Genomic DNA, 14,696 nt, shown 5'->3' with positions numbered 1-14,696 from the left:
TTTTATAGCTTTTTGTTTGATGCATGCACATTTAAGATTGGTACATTTTATTGGTGGATTGAACCTTTTGTTATGTAATTTTCTTTGCTCTGAAATCTATGTTATGTGATATTAAATATCCATTCCTGTTTTGCTTTGATTACTGCTATATATACGTGTGTGTGTGTGTATACACACACACAGACATACATATACATGAATGTATGTATATATACGGATATATGCATGTACATGTATACACTTTATTATTTATTTTCAATCTGCCTATATCACTGTCTTTGATGTGAGTTTCTTATAGATCGCAACAGTTGTGTCATATTTTTAAAGGAACTCTGTCTTTTAATTGTATTTAGACCATTTACATTTAATATAATTATGATTTGATATTGTCTACCATTTTGTTTCTTCTTGCTGTTTTTCATATTCTTTTTACTTTTGTATGAGTTATTGAACATTTTTCATAATTTTGATTTTTTATTGTATTTTAGAGTCTATTTGTATAGGTTTTTACTGATTCTAAATATTATATATATATCAAATATTATCATATATATGTGTATAATTTTGTATAACCTATTGTTTTACTGGTTCAAATGAAGCATAGAAAACTTACCTTCCTTTTCAACCTTTTTGTTTCCCTCATTTTTATATAATTGTCTTAAATATGTTGTCTAAATTAATTTAGAACCAAAGCAGACATTATTATAATATTTGCTTCAACCATCAAACGTAGTTTAGGAAATCTAAAAGGAGAAGGAAAATCTGTTACATTTATCTCTATTCTTTCATGTTCTTGTTTCCTTCCTGTTAATTCTAAGGTTCTTTCCTTTATCATTTCCTTTTTTTTCAAAATACTTCCTTTAGCTTTGGGGTAGGTATGCTGGTGACAGATCTGTTTTTGTAGATTACAAAAAAAAAAGTCTGAATGCTGTTAATTTTGGATGGTTTAGTGGATGATCAGTAAAGGTCATGGAAAAGGAAGACTGTAGGAGAAGTGACCTCCTTTAAGGGCTGATGTGATTTACATGCTTCCCTTTCCTTCTCACTCACATAGAGTGTTCATTATGTGTGAGGCGGTGAGTGGTGGGGTTTATATATTTTGGTATATCCATTCAGGGGAATACCACTCAGCAATAAAAAGAACAAACTATTGATATATGATGCGACATGGGTGACTCTCAAATGCATTATGCTAAGTGAACAGAGCCAGACCAAAAAAAATACATAAGATATGATCCCATTTATATAAACTCTAGAAAATGTGAGTTAATGGCAGAAAGTAAATCAGTGGCTGTCTGGAGAAAGAATGAAAGGGAGCAACATGGAGGGATTACCAAGGGAACTTGAGGTAACACGTGGAGGTGTTATCTTGACTGTGGTGATGATTTCATAGACGTATATGTATGTCAAATGTACCTAAGTGTACACTTTAAATATATGCAGTTTATTCTGTGTCAGTTATAACTTAATAAAGCTTTTTCAAAAATACCACATTAACAAGTGTTCCTCTAGTGCATGGCTGTTGGGTGGCAACCCCATGTGCAGGTCCATGTGCAGGTCCAATTTGTCTGTATTCTTGTTTACAGAGTCAAGCCCATGATCACATGGTTGGGTGTTGTGGCATTGTCAAATGGCTTTGGAGGTTTTTAAATGCTTACTCTCAGTTTCTTTCTCTTTCTTTCTTTCTTCCTTTCTTTCAAGATTTTGTTTATATTCTGTATTTGATACAGCTCAAGTGGGGGAGTGGCAGGCAGAAAGAGAGGGAGAAGCATGCTCCTTGCTGAGTTAGGAGTCCCATGCAGGACTTGATCCTGGGACTCTGGGATCATGACCTGAACTGAAGGCAGACGCTTAACTGACTGAGCCACCCAGGCACCCTGTTACTCTCAGCTTCTCTACTTAAATTTTTGTTGACAGTAAGAAACAGTTTTATCTGTGCATGATACTTTGAGTCCCACTGTTTTAGAGCAGTGCTACCATGCTCTTCTATATACATTTTTTTTTCTGTCTCGGCATGGGGCCATTCTATATGCATCATTCTAAACCCATTTTATTCTACTTTATGGGCACATTGTGATTTGATTAACTTGTATTTTGGTGTATGAATTCTGGCAATGTGTGTATGTATGTGATTTTCTTAGCATGGCTCCCAGGAAATTAACTGGATCTGAGACAATAGCCTGCTGAATTTCAAAGTGGATTATATTGAAACTTTGGTATAATATTTCCTACTCTCAAATTTTTAGAGGAATCATTTAAAAGTTTCATGCAGTGTAAGAATTTTTCAAACTACGGTGCGCTGGAGGATAGTAGGCTCTGGCATGGTAAAATCTATGTTCAGATCCTGGCTGTCCAAGTAAACTGGACAGAGACCTGTTTCAGCCTTTCTTGTTTTTAGAAATGCAGGAACAGTTGCCTGGTAGGATCAGCAATACAGTGAAAGTGCTTGGTAACTGACAAGTGCTATATGTATGTGCCCATTTTTTTACTGGATATATTTTTACCTTCATCTGGGACATTTACTGATTTTTCAGGATTAAGGCTCATATTTGGAAAATAATTTGGAAAGTAGTTCTTAAAAATGGAAGGTGAGTTTTGTAGATTGTCTTGTCTTTTACATATAGGTGAAAGAACTGAGAATACATATGAACTAATACACTTTTTTTTCTTTTCAGGCAATTACTGTCTTAACTGAATTAATTAGGGAAAACTTCAGAAACAGTAAATTAAAGCAGTGTCTGTTACCAACCCTTGGGGAGCTGATCTACCTTGTAGCCACCCAGGTGAGACCATCTGATTAACTCTATTGCTGTTTGACTTGTTTTGACACATCCTGGCTAACAAGTGTTAATATCCTATAAAAGTTGTTTTGACTTTGCCCCTTAGAGCATACCTAAGGAACCTTGGAAATTTTTACCTCTGAAAGAGGTTATCATGTTTTTCAATCTCTCTCTCTCTCCTTGTCTGTCATGTTCCCTCTCTCCCGGTGCCTCCCAGAAAGTGTAGGAAAATCTCAAGCCATATTTAAAAAACAATCCACCCAGAGTCCCCCAAACTACTTTCTAGGTTGCTGCCATCATTGACTCCTTTAAGAGAAGGCCATTGGTTCTCCAAATATAAAAGCTTCATTTCAGTTAAAAACACTACTTTGTGCGAATAGAGCTCTTAACATGGCCATGAGAGTTTGTATCCACAGAATTTGACTTCTTATTTCTTAAATTACAATATGGAAGTGCTATTGAATTCAACAAAGAAAAATTAGTATTTCTTTAGTGTTTTTTATGAATGTTTTTACATTGATAATGATAAATTATGAGTTATTATTTGAGACTGATTTTTTTCTTTATTTAGTTTCAGAGGTAGAATTTAGTGATTCATCAGTTACGTATAACACCCAGCGTTCATTATATCAAGTACCCTCCTGAATGCCCATCACCAATTATCCCATCCCTTCACCCACTTCCCCTCTAGCCACCCTGTTTGTTTTCCTAGAGTTTAGCATCTCTTATTATTTGCTTCCCTCTCAATTTTCATCTTATTTTAGTTTTCCTTTCCTTCCTTTATGTTCATTGGCTTGTTTCTTAAATTCCACATATGAGTGAAATCATATGGTTTTTATCATTCTCTGGCTAACTTATTTCGCTTAGTGTAATCCCCTCCAGATCCATCCATGTCAGTGTAAATGGTAGGTATTTATCCTTTCTGATGGCTGAGTAATGTCCCATTGTATATGTATGTATACCGACTCTTCTTTATCCATTCATCTGTCAGTGAACATCTGGGCTCTTTTCATAGTTTGGCTAGTGTGGAATTGCTGCTATTAACACTGGTGATACTGAGTTTTAAAGAAGTACTGGTAAGTTACAGTTGATCAGGACTTAGTTTCACTGTATTTGTGATGTTTTGAGTCCTAGATCTTGCTCAAGTGTTGTGTAACTTGAGTATCCTTAGTATCTAAATTAAACTGACTTATTAGAAAAATAATCATTTTAAGACAACTATTGTAATTGCTATAAAACATCAGCATTTAAATCATTTAGCTCCATAATTAGTAGTGGTAGCTGGTACAGCAAATATGTCCTCCTTATTCTTTTTTTTTTTCATAAATGTCTTGGCTGTTGGCCCCTTGCATGTTGGAATCAGCTTGTCCAATTTTACAAATCGTTAAAAGAAATTGCCTTGACTGTGCAGATCAATTTGGGAAGTATTGTTATCTTGATAACTTGGAGTCTTCTGCATATTTGGAATTGTACTGAACCCGTATGTCAGTTAGGAAAGTATCCATATATTAACGGTATTTTGTCTTCTAGTGCATAAAAATGGCATTCCATAAACTCTGTTTTTAGAAATACTTTCATTTAAGTTCATTCTATTCATAAAACTTCTGTACATCTATCTTTGGTTGAATTTGTTCTTAGGTAATTTTATATTTTGAAGAGACAACACATTCATGAGGCTACAAAGCTAGGAAATCCAGAAAGGTCTAGGGGGGAAAGAGGCTACAAAGCTAGGAAGTCCAGAAAGGTCTAGGGGGGAAAGTGGCTTTCCTATTTTTCTTCCCTATGTGCCTTGTTTCCCAGTCTAATCATATCCCTGTATTCACTGAGTTACTTTTGTCTGTATGAGCAAACAGAAATGTAGATTCCTATTTTGTCTCATTTTTATGTACCAAGTAGGACAACTTGCTTTTTTCTCTTAATAGTTATGCACTCTTTAAAAAATTTTATTTGAAAGAGAGAGAGCATGTATGAGCATGAGTAGGGGGAGAAGCAAAGGGAGAGGGACAAGCAGACTCTCCCTGAGTGTGGAGCCTGATGCGGGGCTCCATCTCATAGCCATGAGATCATGACCTGAGCCAAAGGCAGATGCTTACCTGAATGAGCCACCCAGGCGTCCCAATAGCTGTACACTTTTAAGAATAGCATATGGAAATACATACACTGGAGTTATTTCTCAATTAATGGATATATTTCTTAATCAGCGCTTAGGGCTCCCTCCTCCCTCCCTGTCATTCTCTTCTTGTCCAAGAACATTTTCATGGGTGCCAAGTTTGATGAAAAGCAGTTTTACTTTATCTTCAGCTTGAGTCCCCAGGGCCTTGGCATCAAAGCTCAGACTGACCAAGTTCTGCAGGCTCTCAGAGTCAAAGCAAACTTTCAGTGCTCAGTTGAACTCTCACACTTGTGGTTATCTAAGGTTTGGTTTGATTCTTTGTTTTCCTGTCAACATCTCTGATGCATTGTAAGGATGTCAGAATACAAGGTGTTGCTTTTATCAGAAGAGTGTTCAGATACCTAGTCTGCCATTTGATCAGGAATGAGAGTCTACTTTAATTCTTTTTGCTGTTGTTCCTTTTTTAAAGTTATTATCTCGGCGCCTGGGTGACTCAATGGGTTAAAGCCTCTCCCTTCGGCTCAGGTCATGATCCTAGGGTCCTGGGATCGAGCCCTGCATCAGGCTTTCTGCTCAGCGGGGGGCCTGTTTTATTCTCTCTCTCTCTCTCTCTGCCTGCCTCTCTGCCTACTTGTGATCTCTGTCTGTCAAAAAAATAAATAAAATCTTAAAGTTATTATCTCCCTCTCCAGCTTAATTGTGGTATAATTGGCATGCAGTCAACTGCACATGCTTAAAGATTACAGTTTGATCAATGTTGATATGTGTATAGACCTGTGAAACCATCACCACAGTTCAGATAATGAACATATCCATCACCTCTCAAAGTTTCTCCACACCCTTTGTAAGCCCTCCCAGGCTGATACAACCACTAGTTTGGATTTTCTAGAATCTTATAAATGGAATCATACAGAATCCTATTTCTGTTTGCTTCAAAAAGCAGATCTAGAGAATCATTTTCTTTGGTACGTGCTTTAATTGGATATAAGCTAAGGCTATTTTAATAAAAGGATGGTTCTGTGGTATTTGAATACAATTTAGGATGGCAAACTAGAAAAGGAGGGTATGTCCCTGGATCTATGAAAATCAGTAACTTTTCATGATATTTTTGTGGAATTGCCACTTTGAATATATGTGAACCGTAAAATCTTAGGTCAGTGCTGATGTAGTGAGACTGACTTGAAACGAGAGTGTATACTGTGTATAATACAGAGACTTAAGCCCTGTCCTGTTGGCTCTTTGGGAGCACTCTAAGGTTACAAGCTTGAGGATGGAGGACCAGAGGAGGTTTTGCAGAGGACGGTAGGAGGCGATACATTTACAGTTTATGTATTTTGTTTTCTTTTGTCAAGAATACCTCCCACTTTGAGCCCAGGTATTCCTATTTTGTCTTTTTTTGTTGTTGTTGAGCCATTAAAGATCTTTCACCTGGACTATTGTAAGAACTCTTAGATGATCTCCTTGCTTTATTGTGTCTACTGCAGTCTATTTTCCAGACAATAGCCAGAGTGAGCCTGTGAAAAACAGTGTCCCTCCTCAGAGCTCTCCTGTGCTTCTTATCTTGCTTGTTGTCACTGCCAAATCCCACCATTTGCCTTGTCGGCCCTTGTGGGCTGCCTCCACAGTGCCTGGTTGACTTTAGCTCTCACTGATGTCCTGCTCTCTTCCTCTTCCCGACATATTGACCTCCTTACAGCTCTTTGAAACTGGCATGCCACATTCCTGCCTCAACCCCATTGCACTTACTGTTCCTCCTGCTTGCAGTGATTTCACACCCTCCCCTGCCTAGAGGTTTGAGTTTTCTTTGTTTAGATCCCTTCACAGAGCTTTTTCATGGCTCTGTGCAATATGAGATGGACCCTGTCTATGGTCTTCCTCTAGCTCCTTACCCTGCTCTGGTTTTCTTTATGGTAGTCCTCACCATCTTGACTGACTTGTCTTGTTGGTTCCTCCTCCTCATCCACCTACCTCTTTCTTTTCCTCCTTGTCCTTCCTCCTCCTCCTCCTCCTCTTCTTTCCCCACTAAGCCTTATTAAAGCAAAAAATTTGTCTTGCTCATAGCTGTGTGGCTCTTGTTTAGAAGAATTCCTGGCACTTCACAGGTGCTTTTGTTTTTTATTTTATTTTATTTTTATTTATTTATTTGACAGACAGAGATCACAAGTAGGCGGAGAGGTGTGCAGAGAAAGGGGGGGAAGCAGGAGTGAGCAGGGAGCCCAATGCCGGGCTCGATCCCAGAACCCTGAGACCATGACCCAAGCCAAAAGCAGAGGCCTTGCCCTCTGAGCCACCCAGGCGCCCCTGCAGGTGCTTTTATAATGCATAACTTGCACCAAGACCAGGGGGACAGGAGGGAAGGAGCAAGGAGGCAGGGCTGGAGAGACCTGCCAGCCATGTTCAGGAAGGACTCCTTGCCTGAGTTGGATGTGTCTTGACCCTGAGCAAGGGGAAATCATGAAGGCTTTAAAGAAGGGAATCGACGTCATCTGGTTTAAATGCCAAAAAGATGACTCTGTTTTAGATGGAGAATAGATTGGAGAATGATAAGAAAAGATTCTGAAACTAAATGTGAGTAAACAACGTAGGAGCAAAGTTAGGAGTGAGAAGAGGGTGTTTCAGGGAAGAGAAAGTCTACAGCACTGATGTAGTCGATGGTCCATGAAGGAGGACTGAAAAGAACCTGCTGGACTGAGTGACATGGAAGTTACCGGAAACTCAGCAAGAGCTATTTTAGGTAGTTATTTACTTTGAGAGAGGAAGTCAGAAGGCCTCTGGGAGTGTGCTGAGGTTTTAGCAGGAGGTGAGGAAGCTGGGAAAGGCAATATGAAGCCAGAATGGTTGTGAAAAGTTGGCAGGAGTGCAGGGGGCTGCAAGGGGTCTTGTTTGGAAGAAGGGCACAGCTAGTCTATTCTAGCAGAGATGGAAAGGACCCGATGGACAGGACTTTGAAAATTTGGGAGTGGTATGGGATGGTCCATAACCTGATGACTCTGGAGGAGGCAGGATGTGAATGGGATCTGAGCCCACCTGGTGGGTGTGGAGGAGCCTCTCCTGGTATAACCACTGGGTGTAAGTAATGGATGCCTTCAGGTATAGGAAAGCTGGGAGCTCTTTTCTCATGATCTCCATGACCTCTGAGGAGGGGGGAAGTAGGTGCGTGGTGGGAGGATTCTAGGTGTGAAGCCTTCCTTTTGAAGAGGGAATCAGTCAGAGAGGATTGGGAGGCCACAGAGTGATACTGAAAATCCCTGGGCTTGGTGACTTTAAGTCATTCAGGGACTCTCTGTGTTCTGCGGTCTGCCCTCTATGAGCCCAGCTGCATAAACGTGGGCCTGGAGAAGACAAGCCATTGGCTCCCTTCGGGGTTGGGTTCCCCAGGGAAGTGAAAAGGGGATGTCAGAGAGGGAGGTATTCAGGCTTTTGGCAGGAGTGATTGGATGATAGACCAGGGCATCTAAGTGGCTGGGAGGTAGGGTAGGTGATAGATTCCAGAAAGATTGTGGTAGCTGTTTTGAATAACTGGGCTAGAAAGGAGGAAAGTTGTGTTTTGAAGTTAAATTGGGTGCTGAATTAGTGATTTTTAAGCTGCAGCAGCAGCTTGGGATGGTAATGTCTAGATTATAACTGTGTGTAGGTTTTTTTTTTTTTTAAGATTTATTTGAGAGAGTGTGCATGTGCACGAGAGCATGGGGGAGCAGAGGGAGGAGCAGACTCGCCGTTGAGCAGGGATCCTGATGTGGGGCTCAATCCCAGGACCATCATGACCTGAGCTGAAGGCAGATGCATCACTGACTGAGCCACCTAGGTATCGCGACTGTGAGGAATTCTGTGATTAAACAACGAAATGGTTTTAATCAGTCAATTTCTTATCATAAGTGTAAGAAACATTTGGATCAGTAAGGTACCAGTTCTAAAATTTGGATAATCTTAAAGAAATACTTTCTCTAAATAGTAACTAATTTCTTTTGCTTTAAAGTGATTAATTTCCCCACTTTTCTGTGTGGTCCCCAATTTATATTTTGAAGTTATTTGATACATTGCAAGAGGGTTTTAGGGGTTATTACCCTAATTTGGTTCTTCGGAGAGAATCATTGCTGATATCATTAAAACCTGTGGATCTGGGGCACCTGGGTGGCTCAGTGGGTTAAGCTTCTGCCTTTGGCTCAGGTCATGATCTCAGGGTCCTGGGATCGAGCCCCCATCAGGCTTTCTGCTCAGCAGGGAGCCTGCTTCCCCCTGTCTCTGCCTGTCACTCTGCCTACTTGTGTTCTCTCTTTCTGTCAAATAAGTAAATAAAATCTTCAGAAAAAAACCCCCACCAAAAACCATGGACCTGTTAAAACCATTACTTATTTTTGTTTAGCACATTGTCTTACTAGGTAACATACTCGTCTACTTGTACTTAGGGGTTATCCTGAATATTCCTCAGAGCTGTGTATTCTGTGCTTTCAAATCATTTCAGATAATGTAATACCTTTTGGGTGGGAATACCTGTCTTATCAGCTACAGTTACCAATAGAGTAGTTTCTCTACCAGCTGGATCATACTGTCATTTCTCACTTCTTTTCGTCTGGCTTCTGATGAAGGGGTCCGATGAACATCACCACGTACACTCTGATGAGAAAGAGAAATCCCTTGTATGTACAAAGTGGTAAAAGACCCCCTACCGAGGTCAGAATTGTCAGATAATCAGCACTCCTTTACATAGAATATTAAGAAGTTTTAGATAGTTTGTGTATTTGAAATGGTCTTTTTCTTGAACGGATTAATATTTTTTGTGCTGTTAGCTTCACTGCCTTTCCTTCCGCTTCATTTTAGGAAGAAAAAAAAAAGAACCCTAGAGAGTGTTGGACCGTTCCCTTGGCCGCTTATACAGTGCTAATGAGGTGCCTTCGGGAAGGGGTAAGCCTCCTTTGTTGTCCTCTGTAGACACCTGCCATTGTAATAACCCTTCAGGCACTCTGTGCAGATGTAGCCTGCAGCAGTGCAGGAGCTTGTCAGCCTAGTATTGCTCCTGAATTTCAATAATCCCAACATGCTGCCGTGAGCAAGTGACCTATAGCAGAGCACGTGTAAAAACCAGCTAGCTTTCTCCTTCACTTTTGACAATGTCTTGCCTTTTAAAAGATGATAACAAGCACCAACAACGTAAGTAGATTTTTACTAACATGTTCTCAGTCCTCCCCTGCTTTTAAGCTTATTGAGACACCAGTTTAGTAAGCAAGGGGTATGCAGGGACTTTTCTGTGAGCCTCAAAAGCCCCCTGATTATCTTGTCAGGTTGCCATTTTGCAGTTCAGAAACAGGAAGCTTCCACTGGTACCCATGGATTTTTAATATTAAATAGTGTTTATTTCGTGATTCCCCCCCCCCCCCCCCCCCCAGTTTATTCACTGTCCTTCTCATGCTGTTGTTTGTGGCTGAAAAATCAGCCAACTGTCCAACCAACTGACCAGTATATGTAGCTCCTGTGTGTTGCTGTGCAAAGGATTTGGTAGCTGACCTGAAAGGTTTGTAATTTCTGTTGGCTTTAAACCATTTGACATGGCTTCACCCAAGGCAAAGCCATAGGCGAAAAACATTCCTTAAGGAGTGAAAAAAATATGTCACAATAAACATCCTCCTTTTGAGTTCATTACTTGCTGCCTTGTATGGAAGTGGAATGATGTTGCAAGTGTAGAAGAGGTCTGCGAGGTTTGCCCCCTAGTGATCCAAAAGTGAAGCTTGAACACTTCCTAGTCCATAGGGTTGGATGTGTTGTCAGCTGTTGTTACGGGACTTGAATAAAGCCGGTAAGTCATACTTTATCAGTAATATGAGAATTAAGTCCTGTTTATCTGTAGTCCCAAGATATGTTTCAGTTTACCATTCAAGGCCTCAAGCTAAGCACACTTGGGGGCACACAGATGAAGAAGGTGAATATTCTCTTTACACACTGATCCCATCTATTGCAGGAGATAAAGATAAAAATATAAAGTGGAATATGTCGAGTGTATAAATGTGAACAAAATTTGAGAACTCAAGGGAGAAAGGAGTCTTCTAGAAGCTTAACAGTGTAAAGAAATTTATACAACTTTGTATTTTAATTTTTAAAAGTTAGATTAATGTGTAGTAAAAGATGATTAGTTCTAGTCCATGGGATTGTATCCTTTATTGAATATCTTCTCCCCATCCCCTGCTGTGTTTATCACTGTATATATAATATGAAGAATAATGTCTGATATCCATGTATATTGTTGTTAAATAATTATTAATAATTATAATGACATTTTATATTTTAGTAGCACATGTACCTTTCAATGTCTTGGTATATATGACAGGTCTTGTGTATTTTTCATGAAGAGGGAGGGAAGTCCAGGACTCTATAACTAATGAAAATTTTATTTTCTATCTGAAAAGCAGTTAGATATGTGCTTGGCACACGTGCCCCTTGCTTTTCAAAAGTTCATGTTACCCTGCTTCACTTTTACAAAAGACCCATGTTAGCACTCGTTTTCTCTAATTGAAAGAAATGGGAAGAGGATTTCTGCTTCTATGAAAAAAGATGAAAAGCAAAAATAGCCTTCAGATTTGTTTTGCAGCGAGTTGTTATACAGGCAGGCCTTCCCCGCCCTGTAAAGCAGGGAGAGTGGCCCTGCCGTGTTTCTTCCTTTCCCTGGAACTCTACTCAGCATCTCAGCATCAAGCCACCATGGCTTTGAACCGCAGTGTCTTTGAGTGTCTGGGCTTTGTCTGGATGTATTATCCTCATCCGTTAACAAGATGTGTCCTAAGATATCAGAGAAGCCTGAGAGAAGTTATTTTTGGGGTCTGGGACTACTCAAAATCTTGTCTATTTAAATTAATGTAATTGCTCTTCACTTTACACCATTGGGGCTTAGGAAACTTTTCACAGGAACACAGTACTTTTGGATAGTGGGGGAAACCTGAACTTTAACTTTGTCTCTGTAAAAGAGATAAAGTAAGGGATGATTATATCCTGCCCTAGAAAAAGGTTTCTGTCTTTACACAAATAACTCAGTTATAGCAGTTCTTTAATGTAATAGGTATAATGTCTTTAAGACATAGTTGAGGGTAAATAATTAAGCCTCTTATCTTCAACAATTAAAACCTTTTTCCGTAGGAAAACTGTTTTCCCAGAACCTACTGATGTTTCTGAATGTAGGTTCTTTTTTGTGAAATATACATTATAAACAAAAGAACATGTGAAATTTTTGTGTATGCTTATATGTATGGCTAAAAGCACACACTTAGATATACCCACTCTTGAAGGAAGTGAAAAGGGCTGGTGGCTTATAGAATTCTTCTCTGTCCCTCTTGGATTGCAGCTTGCTTTTTCTTTTAAGGAGTAGCCACTATTCTGACTTTATGATAAATATTCCCAAGTTTTGTTTTTTTTGTTTTTTTTTTAAAGATTTTTTCTTTTATTTGACAGAGATCACAAACAGGCAAAGAGGCAGGCAGAGAGAGAGGAGGAAGCAGGTTCCCTGCTGAGCAGAGAGCCCGAAGTGGGGCTCAATACCAGAACCCCAGGATCATGACCCGAGCTGAAGGCAGAGCCTTTAATCCGCTGAGCCACCCAGGCGCCCCCAAGTTTTTTTTTTTTTTTTTTTTAATCATGTTTCCATCTTTGATTGTATTGCTAGACATTTCTTCCTTTCCTTCCTTCTTTCTTTCCTTCTTTTGTTTTCTTTTTTTCTCTCTTTCTTTCGAGGGAAGGACAGAGGGAGATGGAGAGAGAGAATCTTAAGCAGGATTCTTGCCCAGCCCAATGTGGGGGGCTTGATCTCACGACCCTGAGATCATGACCTGAGCCAGAATCAAGAGTTGGATGCTTAAGCGACTGAGCCACCCAAGTGCCCCTATATTGCTAGATATTTCATTGCCTGATTCTTAAGGCTAAACGTCATATAAATAAATGGCACCAAATCCTGTGGAGACTTAATTCTTTAGCTCCAATGTTAGGTCAAGATTGATACATGCTAATTATGAAAACTGTCATTCATTTATACTACTGTGTAGTATGTTGTTAGAATACATGCTTCAATATACATAGAAACATGTGTACATCAGTTATACTCCTACTGGTAGGGTATAAAAGTACCCCTTAACCCACATCTCGAACATTTGATATAGTCAGACTCTAAATTTTTGCAAATTTCATGGACATTAATTATTTTCTCATAATAGTTTTAATATTCATTTTTGTGATTACTGATAGGATCACCATCTTATTTATTTATTTTTTTCATTTTGGTTTTACATTGCTTTGCAGGAATTCTGTACACTGCCTCCCTTACTGCAAGCCTATTGTTATAAAATGTTTGAAATATTAGAAAAGGAAAGAAAACTATAATGATGACCTTTATTTCCATCACTTAGTTTCAACAGTTTTTAACATTTTGCTCTTCTTTCTTTGTTGTGGTATAGGTGTATATATTCATATGTACATGCATTTATTACTCGTTTACTCATTTCTTTATTTTCTGAACTGTTTGAAAAGATTGCAGACATAATGGCACTCTACCCACTGGAATTATATGTTCTGGATATTCTGTTTTTGTGTGTTACAGATATTTTGTGATTTATGGTTGGACTTTTCATTTTCTTTATAGTGTCTGTTGATAAGCAGAAGTTTCTCATTTTAATATAGCTAAAATTATCAATCTGCTTCATTATGATTTGTGGTTTTTGGGTCTTAAATGCTTCTCTTCTTCATCATTAAGATGGTCTATTCCATTTTCTTCTTCTTTTTTTTTTAAGATTTATTTATTTATTTGGCAGAGAGATCACAAGTAGGCAGAGAGGCAGCAGACAGAGAGGGCAAAGCAGGCTCCCTGCTGAGCAGAGAGCCCGATGTGGAGCTCGATCCCAGGACCCTGAGGTCATGATCTGAGCTGAAGGCAGAGGCTTAACCCATTGAGCCACCCAGGCACCCCATCCATTTTCTTCTAAAAGCTTTATTTTCCCTTTTTCTATTTAGAACTTTAATCTGTCTGCAATTATTTTGTGCGTGTGGTGCTATGTATGGGTAGTTTTATTTTAAAAAGTAATATGGATATCTGATCTCCCAGCATTATTTAATGAGAAGGTCACCCTGTCCCCAGGTCTGCAGTGTCCCCTGTGCCATCAATGTCTCTTCCTGGGCTCTGTTGGACTATTATCTGTCTCTGTGCCATACCATCCAAATATTTTCTATTATTTAATAATTTTTAAGTGGGGAACCTTTCCCTACTAACCTAATCTTTTCATTTTCTTTATGATTTTATTTATTTAAGAGAGAGCATGTACAAGAGAGAGAGCATGAGCACTTGGGATAGGAAGAGTGAGCAAGAGGCCTGATATAGGACTTGATCCCAGGACCCTGGGATCATGACCTGAGCCAAAGGCAGACACCCAATCATCTGAGCCACCCAAGCACCCCAACATAATCTTTTCCAAGAGTTTCTTAGCTATTTTTGTTCCTTTCACTTGTGTATAGCTTTTATACACCTCTTCGGGTGCGCCCGTTGGGATCTTAAGAATATATCTGTAAATAAATTTGAGGAGAATTAGTTGATATTAGAAGATGGAGGGTCTATTCAGTGAGAAGACTTATAATAGGAAAATGATATATTTGATTGAAAAACTGAATTAAGGAAACTGAAGTTTCTTTGAATTCTTGAAGACATTTAGCTAATGTATTTATTGCTTAAGTTAACTCTCTCAGATGTAGGTCTCATTCTTTGCAGCTAACATTTCTGAGACCTATATGATGTCCTAGCTGGGTACAAGAAAAGTAATGAATTAAGACACTGCTCTCCC

At 39.1% G+C, this 14,696-nt stretch overlaps 1 protein-coding gene across 2 annotated transcripts in view; it reads left to right on the top strand.

Moving 5' to 3' along the window:
- ULK4 (unc-51 like kinase 4) overlaps positions 1-14,696 on the top strand; it is a 651,105-nt gene that overhangs the window by 81,403 nt on the left and 555,006 nt on the right. For both annotated transcript variants that reach the window (XM_059162312.1, XM_059162311.1), the window contains exons 18-19: positions 2,676-2,783; positions 9,712-9,795. In XM_059162312.1, the coding sequence (XP_059018295.1) occupies positions 2,676-2,783; positions 9,712-9,795 (192 nt within the window). The remainder of the gene's footprint in view (positions 1-2,675; positions 2,784-9,711; positions 9,796-14,696) is intronic.

Source organism: Mustela lutreola, chromosome 2, assembly GCF_030435805.1.
Source record: "Mustela lutreola isolate mMusLut2 chromosome 2, mMusLut2.pri, whole genome shotgun sequence".
In the NCBI taxonomy this organism is placed as follows: domain Eukaryota; kingdom Metazoa; phylum Chordata; class Mammalia; order Carnivora; family Mustelidae; genus Mustela; species Mustela lutreola.
The sequence above is the reverse complement of the archived record's forward strand: the minus strand, read 5'-3'. Positions and strand labels throughout refer to the sequence as shown.